General features: G+C 45.6%; 1 protein-coding gene across 7 annotated transcripts in view; it reads right to left on the bottom strand.

Moving 5' to 3' along the window:
- Nucleotides 1-6899: 6899 nt before the first annotated feature.
- The window catches only part of Adarb1 (adenosine deaminase, RNA specific B1), a 94972-nt gene continuing 87146 nt past the window's right edge, over nt 6900-14725 (bottom strand). For 5 of the 7 annotated variants that reach the window (XM_023715913.1, XM_023715912.1, XM_004631805.3 and 2 more), the window contains 2 exons: nt 12706-12884; nt 6900-9419 (listed from right to left, as the gene is read on the bottom strand). In XM_023715913.1, the coding sequence (XP_023571681.1) occupies nt 9240-9419; nt 12706-12884 (359 nt within the window). In that variant the 3' untranslated portion in view covers nt 6900-9239. Of the gene's footprint in view, nt 9420-12705; nt 12885-14725 lie in introns of those variants that run through there. The other 2 variants (XM_023715916.1, XR_002821257.1) reach the window with 2 other exon arrangements.

The following is a 14725-nucleotide window of genomic DNA, read 5'->3' as shown; positions in this document are numbered from 1 at the left end:
GGGGGGTGGCCCGAGGGGGAGGGAGAGGGTCTGGCCCAAGCTGCACCTGGGACCGCCGGCGCAGGGTAGCTGGAAGCTCTCCACACACTCACTGGACCTGGGCTAGGACTGGGTCTCTTCTTCTTCTTCTTTTTTTTTTTTTGATGGTGCTAGAGGCTGAACCCAGGGCTTTGTGAATGCGAGTCAAGTGTGCTACCATTGAGCTACACTTCAGTCCTTGCTATTTTCACAGAGCAGAACTTTTGAAATTCTATGAAGTTGAGCTGTGGACCTGTTTTCTTCTTGAATGATGTCTTTGCTAGTATCTAAAAAGTCATTGCCAAACCCAAAGTCATGTGAGCTCCTCCTATGTTATTTACTAGGAGTTTAAGAGTTTTGTATTTTACATTTGGGTCTATGATCCATTTTGGGTTAATTTTTATGAAAGATGTATGGTTTATATTTATTTTTTTCACACATAGATGTTCAGTTGTTCAAATGCCATCTTTGCTCCATTGTATGCCTTTGCTCCTTTATCAGAGATCAGTTGATCATATCTGTACAGTAGGGGCTATTTGTGTGTGTGTGTGTGTGTGTGTGTGTGCGCGCGCGCACGCGCGTGCGCAGGGTCTCACTAAACAGCCAAGACTCATAGTGATCCTCCTGATTTCTGCCTCCCTCGTGCTGGGATTACAGGTGTGTGCCACCATGCCTGGACTTCATCACCAGCTCTGGTAGGGGTGGGGCCAGCACGGCATGTGCAGCCAGGAATTGAACCCTGGCCCCTACGCTTACCTAAGCAAGTGCTTAGTCTGCTGAGCCATACCAGTGGCCCTAGGGGCTATTTTCTTGAACTGATGTATTCTCTGCTTTTCCCAACATCACAACAGGGGCCCTGTCTGCTTGTGCTAATCTATTCATTCCAGATTTCCTCCTATGCTGGGTCTTCTTTGGGGGATCCCACACCTTACTTCTTGGCAGTTTATATCTAGGGTGGTTTCTGGTCCTCCAGGCAAGCAGGTATTCAACATGCTTACCTCTGCTCAGGAGATGGTGGTGGCCTGTTTGTCTGCCACTTTTTTTTCTTTTTCTTTTTTTTTTTTTTTTTTTTTTTGTGGCTGACTCAGCCCACACTGGGGGTGGGGCTGGTGCAGCATGTGGTGTCGGGGATTGAACCGAGGTCCCTGCACATTTGCCTAAGTTTGCCTAAGCAGGCGCTTTAGATCTCTGAGCTATCTCGCCGGCCCTTGCCACTTCTACGCTTGCTGCACTTTCTTCTTCTAGTTCAAACACCACCCCAGCCAAGATTCAGTGTGAGCTCCACCGATGTTCTCTGAGGACCCGAGTTGGAGAGGTAGCTGGCTAGTCATTCTTATTTTGCAGCAAAGACAGGCCAAGGCACAGAGTAGCACATGGGGGACAGAGAATGAAGCCTAAATCCCCTGACTGAGGCCATCCCACTGTCTCCATTTCCCTTTGAACCAAGACAGGTTTCCTTCAGTGGCCCTCCCCTTTCCACCAAATTGTTTCACTGTCTGGGAGCTCTGTGGCCTTCCAAGAGGCCAGGACTTACTGCCACGATACTCCTGGCCTTGTGATTTATAGTATGTGCTGTGCCAATTCCTGAGGCTCTAACCCTGCCTCTGCTCATCTGTGCAAGGGTCTGACACAGAGGTTCAGAGGCCACTGAGGCCACCAAAGGGCTGGGAGACCATGTGGCACCTCTTGGTTGCTGCCAAGTCCCCAGTCACTCCAAACCTGTGCCCAGTTTTGAGCTAACTGTCCAGACTATTTTGTTTTTCGGGGATTAGAATTGAATCTGGGCTACCCAGAGGTGCCCTCCGCAGATCCTCAAGTCCTACACCTGTTTTGTCCTTAATTTATTATAGTCAAGGAGGTACCAAGAAGGGGGAAGAGCAACACTGACAGGAATCTTAACATGAAGCCTTGTCCCTTTAGTCAACCGTGGCTGGGTCACTTGCCTTGTCACTAGGCATCAGCCTTGTCCACCACAACATGTTAGCCTATCAATACACAGATAGGTAATGCTCACAAGATTATTTTCCCCTCTATTCATGAAGGCAGGTGATGGAGTCAGGCAGGAGACCACAGCATAACCCAAAGCTGCTGCATATCAACCCACAGATGACTGAGACACCAAGTGACAGGGCTGGCAGCCTTCTGCTTAGCAGGTGACAGTATTCAGCTAACAGCATTTCTGCTACAAGCTAAATACCAACCAATTTGATGTATGCCAGGGAAGAGAATGTCTTCTCTTGATCCATTCAATGATTTTTAAAAAAAAAATTACAGTACAGGATTACTTATCATGAGTTGATTTTATGAGGGAAGTTCTATAATATATAACAACATCCTAGTATGAAATGGATTTTTCTTTTATCAAAGGTACATGCTGTCTGAGATGGATTCTCTATCTCACTGGGACACCCAGGCATTCACAATAAGCTGATTAGTTCTGGGCAAAAGAAGAAAAACAAATATGAGTTTGAAGGTCACCCTTTTCTGACTTTGCTTAAAAATCCAACTCCATTGTAAGCCTTCCTGCATCCTCATCCTCCACTAGAAGGGCCAGGGTTTGCTCTGGGAAAAGGAAATGCATTTTCCATGGAAAGGAGGCCACTGGAGAGGGACAGTCAGGGGACATACAGCATGGAGGCCCTGACCTGAGAAGACATTGGGAGCCTCTCAGGATGCAGCACAGCTGAAAGGGTTCTGCAGATCTCACCCAGTGAGCTGCCAGCTAGCTCAGAGCATACCATGGGAGCTTCAGGATTGCCTAAAAGTCTGCTCAGGAGATGTGGTTTGGCATGATGCATCTCTTTGCAGAAAGAACCTGAGGAAAAGCCCTTTCCTTCCCTTCCCAAGCACTAGGAGGGTACTGTCTCAGGCCTGGTATGGGGAGGGTGCTCACAGCAGAGTCCCCACCAAGTTCTGGTTTTGCTCTTAATCTCTGACCTTTGAAAGCCTGTACCCCCTCACACATTCCGAGTTTACAACCAAATCTTCTGATTAGTTTTTTTTAAACAGAAGATGTGATTTCCTGCCTAAATATTGATATTTTAAAATCAAACCCTCTCATTTTCATTTACACATCCACGTATGTAGCTCCTTGCACTCTGTACCCAGGCCCCCTGATCCCCATCCAAACCTGCCGAGGCCTCTCTCCCCAGACCACACCATGGTCACCTGGTCCACTTCCTTCCTGTCTTTCGCCCATTACCTTGGAGCCTCAGAGATAGGGAAGCCCAGGACAGAGTCTGATTCCAGCTCAAGAAAAGCTAGAGGATCTAAATCAGCTCAAAAGAGAACACATAGTGGCGTGCATAGTGGGGAAGTTGCTGCCACCCTGTGTGAACATGGCCGCCGGCCCATTCTGCTCCCCTCACTTTTGCTTCTGGCAGATATGGGGGGGGGGACCTTGGCACATTGAAAGTGGTCATTCCCAAGCTTGATTACTCTTCTGACATGAAGCTGGACCTGAGTAATCTGCTTTTATCTCTGAATGTCTTTTGTGCTTACCCTAGCCTACTTGTTTACAACAAAAAAAGCTTTTACATTTATTAACAAAAAGGCTTTGTTAATTTCTACTGTATTATTTTTCCCAACACCATGGTGCTATAATTATTTAAAAGCATGATTGTGACAAATTGATAATTGTTACACATGAAAGCAAATGTTATTGAATTATATCTCTTAATGAGAAGAGTAGAGCTGCTTTTCTAACCAGTGTCCCTCTGTCCAGGAATCAAGATGACCCTGCTCCATTGAACAGGTTCAGCCTCTGCTATACTCAAGTTTCACAGAAGTGTTGGAAAACTGCATGAACCTGAAGACAAGGTGACATATTCTTGCAATGTCCCTTCTTGAGCTCCTACATAGTATCTCCTAAGCAAGAAGGTGATGTGAAATTAAAAACTATTTAACGCTTTATCAGCTGTCAACTCATTTGGGTTTAATTGAAGTGTTTTGAAAGGGAAGGATTACAGAGTACATGACTTGTAAGAGGATTTGTTATCCTGTCATTCTTCACTTTTGGCATGTTTACCAGAGGCTACTCCTCACTTACTCTGGTGTGTTTACCAGAGGGGCTGCTTCCCACTTACCAACAGACTAATATTTACCCATGATTCTTTGTCACCTTGTTAAATCTTTACCTAGTCTGAGGGGGGTCGAGTACACTGAAATGTTAATTTTAGTGCTTTTTAAACAACTTTAATGTTTTTTTGATAAAGCACTTTTACACATAATTATTTTTAAAGCATTTTCCTTGAAATCTTGAAGTTGCAGATTTAGTTCATTCTATTTACAGTGAATGTCCTCCATGTACCCTAATCCTTCTTGGCAGACTAGTGAACCAAATAAGACACACATTTTCTATCAGAAAATGCCTGACCTACTTTTTCAATTGAAACAAAATGTTAGCATGCTTTCCCAGGGATATTAAAAAAAGAAAACCATTGAGAAATACATTATAATATACATTTTAGAAGATAAATTATTGAAGGCAATAAAGTCAGGCCTTTAAACATGTAGGTCTAATATAATTAACTGACCCATTTTATAGTACAATAAAAGAAAATGAGATTAATTTGTAACAATTTAATGAAACATGTAGGCAAATATTCAGGTTATGTACTAACTGAAGAGAATGATAAAAAAGCATGTGTTTACTGCTTTCAGGCAATAAGCACTAAATAAATCATTCAAAAACCTTTAAATAGGTCTATTGTAGTGCTGGGGATAGAACTGGGGTCCGAGGCATCCAGACTAACAGCCTACAACTGACTAATACTGCAGCCCCTCCCTCAGTGATTTTGGTAAGCCTTTGGGGAAAAAAAAAGTACACATTGTTAATAATTCATTAGCCCAGTAGTTACCACCCTGTCATATTGTTTGTAGTATTATTTAGGAATACTGAATTCCACAACAGGAAATAAGGGAAATGAGTAAAGAAACAAGTGGCCTACAGGACACAGGAAACTGGGGGAGTCAGCCAGCTGACTCTGGGGAGGAAGGCAGGAAGGCCTTGAGAGGCAGCCACACTCATGAGTCACAGTTACCCAGCAGTTGTTGACTACCATTGTGGTCCTCCTGTTTTGTGCCTGGGACACGCAGATGCAAGGAGAAGTGCCTTTCACCCAGCTGAGTCATGCTCTCAACTGAGTCAGTTTTCATCTTAGTTCCAGAATAGAGAAACAAATCTTTTGTCTATAACAAGTGCTGCTTTTTACTTTGGTACTTTTGACTTTCCAAAAACAATTTTCTACATTTTCATGTACTTATAGAAATATCCAGATGGCTAAGTTTTTTTTTTTTTTTTAAAAAGAAAATTAGGCTAAAATCAGTCTAAATCTCATCATCCACCACAACCAGACTCGTCTACATATTCAAACATAATACACCCACATTTCTCTAAGACCATGAGGCATAAATACTAGTAACGTTTCCCACTGTTTATTATAAATGTCTTTCCACAATAACACAGTCCAAACTCTAGTTCTACGCTGTAGTTTGTCATTCATTTCACTGCAGCACCTGAACCCCCTATTCCATCTAATGGTCTTGTTGAGGTTCAGCATTCTTCTATTCATGTGCTCCTAACCACATGACCTACCCCAGCCAGTAACGTGGGACTGTGGTCATCATCCATTTCATAGACAAGAGAAGGGGCAGCTGCACCATTTCCTCCACCCCGCCTTATGCATGAGTGGGGTCAAGGTACTTTTCTGGAAGACAGAGAAGCCAAGAACCCAGGGCAGGACCAAGAGACTGTCCCAAGCTGGGTGCGCATGCCAAACACTGCAATGTGAAGGGAAGGAGACCTGTAGTCTCAGTGGCATCCGTCCACTCCTCCCAAACTATGCCCAGCAGGTTCTGATCCCAGACTTGTCAGTGGAGCCCAAAACAAAAACGTGAGAAAAGAAAACCTCAGCAACACCTCAGTAGTGAAATGTCTTATTTTTATTGAGAACATCTCAAGTCCTTTGTCTAGGTGCGACAGCGTCTCATGCTCAGCTCCGGCTGGCCTTGGTGTAAGAGGAAGCTCATGCAGGCTGTAATGTGTTATATACATAAATATACATATGGAGAACACTGAGGATTGTATCTTAGCAACAAGTTTCTCAGCTAAATTACATTCATATAAAGTGTCCAAATTCTAAAATCAAATTAAAAGCATATAACCCAAAGCCTGAAGCAGCAAACAGCTTAAGGCTTCCTCATGAACATTCCATAGACTGTGCTTTTAACCACTGTGCTCCCCTGAAGAGAACCTGGTTCTTCTGTACCATCCCCCACTGGTAAACAAGGAAGAGCAGGGTGCTGCTCACATAGGAGGTGGCTTCTAAACAAACTGAAAACACTCACACACCCTCACAACTGAGTCATGGCCACGGCAGATGCCCATGGGCCAGGGCTTCCCTGTTTTCAGGCCTCCAGGGTGGACAACCAAGTAGCCCAAACCCCTCCTCGCACACAGGGAGACTGATTGTCACAGGACACGTCAGGGGACAAGGACACAGGGGAACAACATACACCTGACACAAGTCCTCTGCCCTTTCCACAAATAAAATTTGGGGATAATATAGAGGACATTTTTAATTTCACAAAATTTAGATATGGGCAAGTCTTTTATTTCTCTTGTTGGATCAAAACTAAGAGTGTAGAGATGGGATTTCTGATGTAAAGTACTCAGAGGTGAGAGAAGTCACCTGGCTGTATTCATCTGCTCAGAGGCCAGGGCAATGTACAGCTCTCCCTGGAGGTGTGCACCCTTCCTCAGACTTGCCACCTGGTGGGGACAGTGGCTGCCTGCCTTACTGCAAAAGCAACTTGGGCTTTGAGGACAAAGCGGTGATTGGAAATGCAGAGAAGTCAGAGCCTTACGAGACTTGGGCTTGCACATTTAAAAACAATTTCTTTTAATCACAGAACAATTTACCAAACAGGAAAGGATGATGGAAGATGAAGACTTAGAATCAAATCTGCAGCTTTTGGCATCCTTTGCTGGGCAAGGTACAGGTGATGGTGGCTGGCAGTGGCCAACATCCACCAGGCTGCCATTCCTAGGCTCTAACCCCACCTGGGACAGCCCAGGTCTACAGAGTGTGCCACCTTACCCACCCCCCATCTGACTTCTTCACCAAGCAGAGCTGTTCCTGAGCTGTCCTGAGGCAGAGGGTCTCCATGGAAGTAACACCTCGGGGTTCGCTGACCTAACAGAACTGATCCCCTCTGCTTAACAAGATGTCCTCAGTACTTAAAGGGCTTTCCTGGCTCCAAAATGTCAACTCCCTGGCTGTGTCTGGTTTTCTGTGAAGTCTTTTCATGTGCAGATGCAGGATGTGGGAACAGCTGAGCAGTGATGATGTAATGTGACGTACGATGCATCCTGGCCGCTCTCACGGAGGGCCTGCTTCTCACTCTCTTAGTGCAGCTGAGTCGTCTCTGTGGTCTTGTCCTGGCAGCAAGAGGAGGTGACAACCTGCCCTCTGGTCCCCAGGCCACTTTCCTCCCTCTCCCCCATACCCAAGGACATTTGCTTCTGGGATGGGGGGTGGGTCAACTGTGCACTTTTCAGCCATGACCCGACAGAAGGAACAGCCAGACATACTGAGTGGTTTTGTTTTTATGTATATGGAACACATATGCACTGGACTTTAAACCCAAAATCCACATATTTCTTAAAAACTAAGTCCATCTCCCAATCCCCACTACAAAAAATACAATTTATAGAGCAACTGCAGAGAAAGCCAGTGCGCAGGCACACTTGCCCCAGATCTGACATGCGCAGGCAGGGCACTTGACCCTGAGGCACATGGGTCCCACCAAAGAGGTGCTGCCCCCACAGGCCCAGGGGAGTCATGAGAACCCCATGCTGCTCCTGTGTGGTCTTCAGATATCTGTGCACAGCTCAGTGGCACGGGCATCAGCACCCTGGTGGTGGCCATGGTGATTACGCTGTAGGGTGGGGTCTGCACCTTTCCGCTCCTGGCCCCCAATTTCCCTTCTGCGACCCCCAGAGTGCAGTTGGCGCTGAGCCCATGGCAGCAGCGCACGCACCTTTCCCAGCTCCTCTAACCCTGAGTGGAAGCTACAAGGCACCTGGTGCAGGTCTCTGGCCCAGGCCCAGGTGGTCACACCAGGCTCCAGCTGCTGGGCCGTCCTGTGCTCTGGGGTTGCTGAGCAGCGTCCCCAGGCCCCTCCTGGTGCCAGCAGCACCTGAGCTCTACCTCACGACACTGATGCTGGACTGCACCTCACCAGCATCACACCATCTCACCAGCTCCAGGCTACATGCTTTTTAGTTTTCAAATATGTCTTTGATAAAGCTAAATAGAGTAACTTAAGAACACGCTTTCTGCAGCATGCTCCAAGGATGAGTGGCTACGAGGCAATGCTAGTTCCATCCTGGGCTTCCCTGGGCCATTGTCCTTCCATGTGCAGGTCCCCAGGAGGGGTACAGAAGTTCAGAGCCAAGCCCTGTTGACCACGCCACCAAAGAAGTGGCCAGGATGGGGCCTCTATAAATGAGTCTTACCGGGATTATTTGAAAGTGAAGTAAGAGTTTCTATGATCTGATCCCCTCAGAGCATGGAAGCCTCTAGCAGGGCTGTGGCAGCAGAGTTACCATGGGGGCCCAGCATGTGCCTCAGGGACACATGACAGCATGCTAGTATTGCCAAGGGACAGTAAAACTTACTCTGTGCAGCTAACGGTGAAGAATGTGGGGCCAGGCCTGCAAAGGATGTGCGCCAATCCCAAGGGCTCCATGCCCTATCTCCACCTTCTCACTCTCCTCCGTGTAGAAATTTTGCAATTAAAATAATGTGGCATAAAGTGACCTGACATAATTACTTATTTTATAAACCACATTCCTAACTCTGAATAAATTATTTATTCAAGAATTTCACACAAAGTAGTTTCTATTTTCCTAAACTTAAGGAAGCCCTACTCAGTAGAACTCAATGTCTAAGGTAAACTGAGGTTGGAAGCAGTCACTGGGTAACAGGGCAGGGAACGTAGGGCCAGGGGAAAGTGGGCAGTAGTGCTGGGCCCACCTCCTTGTGCCCCAGTTCAGAGTGAGATGCCCTGCACCCCAAGTGCCCCCGTGCCTGCCCTGGTTCAGGTGTGGGACACGGGGCTGACACTGGGACTCTGTGCCCCTACGTGTCCCCCAGGAGTGCACCTGCTCAGTTCAGGTGTGAGGTTTGGGGTTTAGTGCCGGGGTCCCGCCAGGGTCAGGGCGTGAGTGAGAACTGGTCCTGCTCCGTGGGCTTCTCCACCCAGGCGCCCAGCCCTGCCTTGATGAAGGCAGTGAACAGGCGGGCCTTGGCGGTCTGATACTCCCGCGCTGCCAGCTTGGACTCGTGGTACGTGGTGGGCTTGGTGATCCTGCTACGCTGCAAGTGTAGGGGGACCTGCAAAAGGACAGCAGTAAGTGGAGGAGTGCAGCTGCTGGGGCAGCAGCAGAGGAAACACCCAGGATGACCCCTGGAAGGAGGAATTAGTACTGTACTGGCTGGGTGGGTGGGGGGGAACCCCAGAAAGGCACCCTCCCACCCGCAGGGAATGGTACCCCAAGATAGTATGGGTGGCCATCCTGGAGCTCAGCCATCACTGCTAGGAGCAGCTCAGGGGCAGGTGAAGCTGCAGACCTGGGGCCTGGGGATGGGCTCTGGGGAAGCCACAGGTATTCAAACCCTCCAAAGATACCATGGAGCACATGTGCCCACCTCAGCAAGGACAGGACAATTCCTGCTCCAGCCTGCATACCAGTGTTTCCTGTTGGCCTCACTCAGTACAGGCTGCAACCATGACTTAAGAATGATAAAAAAACTAATGAAACCCAACTTACTCTATGAGGTTTCATTTGGGAAAAAGAGAGGGTCTGTAGCTAAAATCAAAGTTTTAAAGCCCTGAATGCAGGGCTTAACAGACCCCTAAAGGTTGTGCTGAGAAGGCCAGGGGCATCTGGTCCCTTCTTCATGTCGTTGTCCAGTGGCACAGCAACTCCCTCCTTGCTCTGGGTTGGCTCTTGGATGTCCCTGAGGAACATGTTAAAAGCTCTGTTCCCAGCTGATGGCACTACTGGGACACTGTGGCCTTGAGGAGGTAGGGCCTATGGGAGGTGTGTGCCTTGAGGGGATGCCAAGACCCTGGCCCCTTCCTCTCTTGTGCTAGCTCCTTACCTAACATAAAAGAGAGCATCTCTGCTCACATGCTTCCTGTTCTGGTGCCTGCCTCACCACAGGCTCAGAGCCACAGGATGAGGCAGCCATGGTCTGAAACCTCTGCGATGGAGCTCAAATCAACCCCCTCCTTCTAGGTGCTGTTACACCGATAGAAAGCTGAAGGACTCTGAAATTCATGCTGAGCAGTGGGGGTTGTTGCTGAGACTGTACCTGACACCATGTTCAGAACCCTCTGGATTGGTCTGTAAGAAAATCTGGGAAAGGGTGGAGAAGCAGGTGAGAGAAAACTTGATGTTAAGCTTAGTGGGTGATTCTGGTCCTGCCTCAGGAGAAGACTGACAGAAATGCAGACAGCAAACGATGTGCTGACAACTCAGATGGAAATGAGAACTCAGCTGCGAATTGCACCATAGGTCATTGATGTTATGCTTTGGCAAAGAAGTTGTCTAGGTTTTTTCCCATGCCCTGAGACTCTGTGGGAGGCCAGGTTTACAGGTGACAGATTAGTCTATTGGATAGAGAACAGTTCACGGCAGCACAATGCTCAGGCTGTGGTCTGGCTACTACTGACTACTTTTATCTAGATTTGCAGTGAGAATCAGGAGGAAAAAGCAAGAGCAGAAAAATTTGCAGTTTCGGCAGAAAAGCAATTTGTTCAAAGGTACAGCTGAGATGGGTACAGTTGCTAGAGAGTAAATAGTATTTAAAAAAGGGCAAGTTCTGGGCACCGTAGCATACTCTATAGGACTAGCTACTGAGGATCATAAGTTTGAAGTCAGCCTGGGCAACTTAGTGAGATGTGGTCTCGAAAACAAATATTTGAAAAGGGCTGGGGATGTAGCTTAGTGGCAGAACACTTACTTAGCATGTAAAAGGCCCTAGTTCAAACCCCTGTACAAATTATTAAAAAATTATTAAAAATTTTTAAAAAGCCAAATACTTTGCTATTGCTCTGGGAGAACAGGAAAGATGTCTTCACGGTATTTTAGGAACTGACAAACCCTACACATCACAGACTCAAAGATTTGTGTTTGAGAAGAGAGCCCCACAGTACTTGCTTATACCTGATGACCTGGAGAACTAATTCTCCAGGATTTCATTTCCCCAAGTTTGACCAACCTGAAACCCAGAGCCCACCTTGGCATGATCCAAGTGGGCCTGGCTATTGCTCAAACTGGTGGCAGACTATGATGTTGCCGCTTGGTACAGGTTCTACAGGCATGCAGAACGTGGGCTACAGGTCATGGAGGCTTTTAATTTCAGCTCAGAAGAAGTCCTGGGAGGCTAGGTAGTCTGTGGTAGTGTTAGACAGAGCCTTGTGGCAACCCTGGACAATGAGTGTAGCTGTAAGAGTGAACCTCAAGTTCTAGTGGAGACCTCAGGAAAGGGAGATGCCAGGCACATAGGAAATCTGCCAAGGGATGCTGAGGGCAGCAAGCAGAGCTGGCTCAAGAGACAGGCCATGTGGGATATAGCTAGGCCATAATATCACTACCACTTGCCCCCACTTCTGCTCCTGAAACTAAAAGAGTTCATGTTTGCCCTGTAAAGCTCCAGTCTTGCTACAGTCTGATCTTTCTTTTCCATGCACCCAATCTTCCTTTTTGAAGTTGGGAGTGTTTTCCTTGTGCCTGTCCCACTACTGTGTGCTACAAGTATGTAACTTTTTGATTTTCATAGGCACTCACAGCTCAGAGTGAGATTGACTCACAATCTCAGAGGAGATTCAACTTGGATTTTTAAGCATTTTTTTTTTTTTTTTGCAGAACCGGGGATTGAACTCATGCCCTTGCACTTGCTGGGGAAGCGCTTATTCCACTGAGCCATCTCTCCGGCCCTGGATTTTTAAGCAATCCTGTAACAGTTAAAACTTTGGGGACTCTTCAACATGGACTGAATGTATTCTGCATTGTGAGATTGACGTGAATCTTTGGGGGCCAAGGGAGTAATGTTATAGTATTGACCAAAGGTCCATTTGTTAAAGATTTAGTAAACAACTGTTATGGGAGCTGGTGAAAACTTGAGCAGGTGGAGCCTTGTGGGAGAAAATGAGGTCACTGAGGGCATGTCCTTGAAGGGAACACTGGGACCGTGGCCCCCCCTTCCTTTGCTTCACCACAGGCTTGGAGGATACAGAATAAAATGACCACGGACCAAACTTTTGTAACCATGAGCCCAAAGAGACCTTTCCTCCTTGATGTTGATTTTTCTTACCTACTTTGTCATAGTTATGGGACGTTCACAGTCATAGTCCTGGGCAAACCTGGGCAGAGGGTCTTGGATTTTGTGTCAGGAAGGAGGAAACTGCCATCAGGACAGCTCTTATACTTGCCAGGGCCCCATGTTTAAACTAAAAACAATTTTAAGGAACAAAGAGATTTTCAAATGATCTTTTAAGGAGGCTGTACATGATGACAATGGTGATGGAGACCACAGGAGGAACAGAAGGGATGAAGATGGACACGCTGTGGGGAGGTGAGCCGGCGCAGTGCCGGGGAGGGCACCTCAGTACCTTGCCGTGCACACGCATCCAGCGACAGTACAATGCGTGCTTACACAGGCGCGACGCACGGCCCAGCTCGTCCTTGCCCGTCGTGGCATTGATGACCTCAATGGTGGAGTCCCCTACCGTCCAGTTGACACTAAAGTTGGGAGCCTTCCCTGGCTGTCGTGCCTCTGCATTACTGATTCCTGGAATGGAGCAGATAGAAAAGGTAACATGAAGCTGTGTCCCTACCAGGGAGGGGGGTGCCTCGCACACAGGGTCAAACATGGCTACAGATCATGTGCTCGCAGAGTCAACCCTTAATATGTGTATTTAATTAAAAAGCTATTGACTACTGAAGCAGAAATAATACTGTGGGATTTTTAACATTTGTAAACATTAAATGTATGACAACAATACCACAGAAGCAGAAGTGAAAATATGAATTGTAAGCTTCTGGCATCAGAGGTGAATGGTGTAAAATCATATGACCAGAGATTGTGGTAAGTTCAGGATGTATACTAAACTAAAAATCTCTGTTAAATTAACAAGAAAGAATTACTGCTAAAAAAAAAAATCAAGAAGGTTTTATTAAAATGGGATAATAAAATACATTCAATCTGAAAGTGAAAAGAAAAATGAAATAGCATATGGAACAAACAAAATGTGTAGAAAAATGGTAGACTGAAACCTAACAATATTAATTACCACAATAATGGGTCCAAGCCTCTCAAATAAAAGGAGACTATAATTGATGTGTACGGGAAGAAGGGATCTAAATAATGGTGCCTACGAGAAATATACTTCTAATATAAAATATTTGAAAAAAGAGGACATTAGAAAGATACTATTTGTCACAAAGCAAAACACTGTTGAAGAGGGTACCAGACAAAGCAGAAGAGAGTATATTACAAGACTGAAAAGTCATTTTCTGACTGTAAGGAGATATAGACTCATTAAGCTAGACTAGCAACCCTAAATATTTATTCATCTAGTCACAAAACAATAAAATATATGAAGCAAAAACTGAAAAAAAAATTAGAAGAAAAAACAGACAACATATAATTATAGATAGAGATTTGTAATACCCCTACCTCATGAATTGACAGTGGAAGGTCATTAAGAAAAAGACATTACATAATCAGAGGACTTGACCCAACTGACATTTACAAACCACTCACTTAGAAATCAACAACAGAAAGAGCTCTTTAACTCTTTTCCCCAAATACTATGCATGGAGCTAAAAAGCAGGTTCCTAAATAACCCAAGGGCCTGAGTATTTTGAAATGAGTGAATAAAGATACAGCATATCAGAATTTTTATTTTTTAAAATTTATTTTTATTTTAAAGAGAATAGAAAATAGATATTAGAAATGATATAGAATTTTTAAAAACCCAAGATGATAGGAATTTGACAACAGTTGTTAAATTGTTGTCTTCAAACTAGTTGCTCAGATTATCATATATAAGCATGTAAAATTTGTCAAAATAAAAATTCTAAGCATTAACGGCTCCCTTCATAGGGCTAATAAAAATTAGTAGTGCAATCACCTTAGCTATCCCGTGTATATACATGTATGGTTTTTCCCTTCTTTTTTCTTTCTTTTCTCCTTTCTCTCACCCCAGTTGTTCATTCCTTTTGAGCAGTTTCTTTCCCTTTTACTATAGCTATTGCACCTTTTGGATTTTATTTTCTATTTCAGGTTTTTACACTAGGGAGACAATGCAATGTTTATACATGCAAGTTTGGTTTATTTCACTTATATAGCCTTAAGTTACATGCATTTACCTGTAAAAGCCTTGAGTTTATCTTTCTTCATAGCTTAGTAATACTCCATTGTATAAAAACACCACTTTTAAAAATCTATTCCTGGGGCTGGTGAGATGGCTCAGTGGTCTAAAGCACCTACTTAGAACAAGCTTAGCAGCTTAGCAAAGCACAGGGACCGCAGTTCAATCCCCCAGCACCATATGCCAGCCACTCCCGCCCCCTGGTGGGCTGAGCTGGCCACACACACACACACACACACACACACACACACACACA

This window comes from Octodon degus, unplaced genomic scaffold (assembly GCF_000260255.1).
Source record: "Octodon degus isolate 3935 unplaced genomic scaffold, OctDeg1.0 scaffold00045, whole genome shotgun sequence".
Classification (NCBI taxonomy): Eukaryota; Metazoa; Chordata; class Mammalia; order Rodentia; family Octodontidae; genus Octodon; species Octodon degus.
Note: the sequence above shows the minus strand (reverse complement) of the source record. Positions and strands in the feature narration are given on the sequence as shown.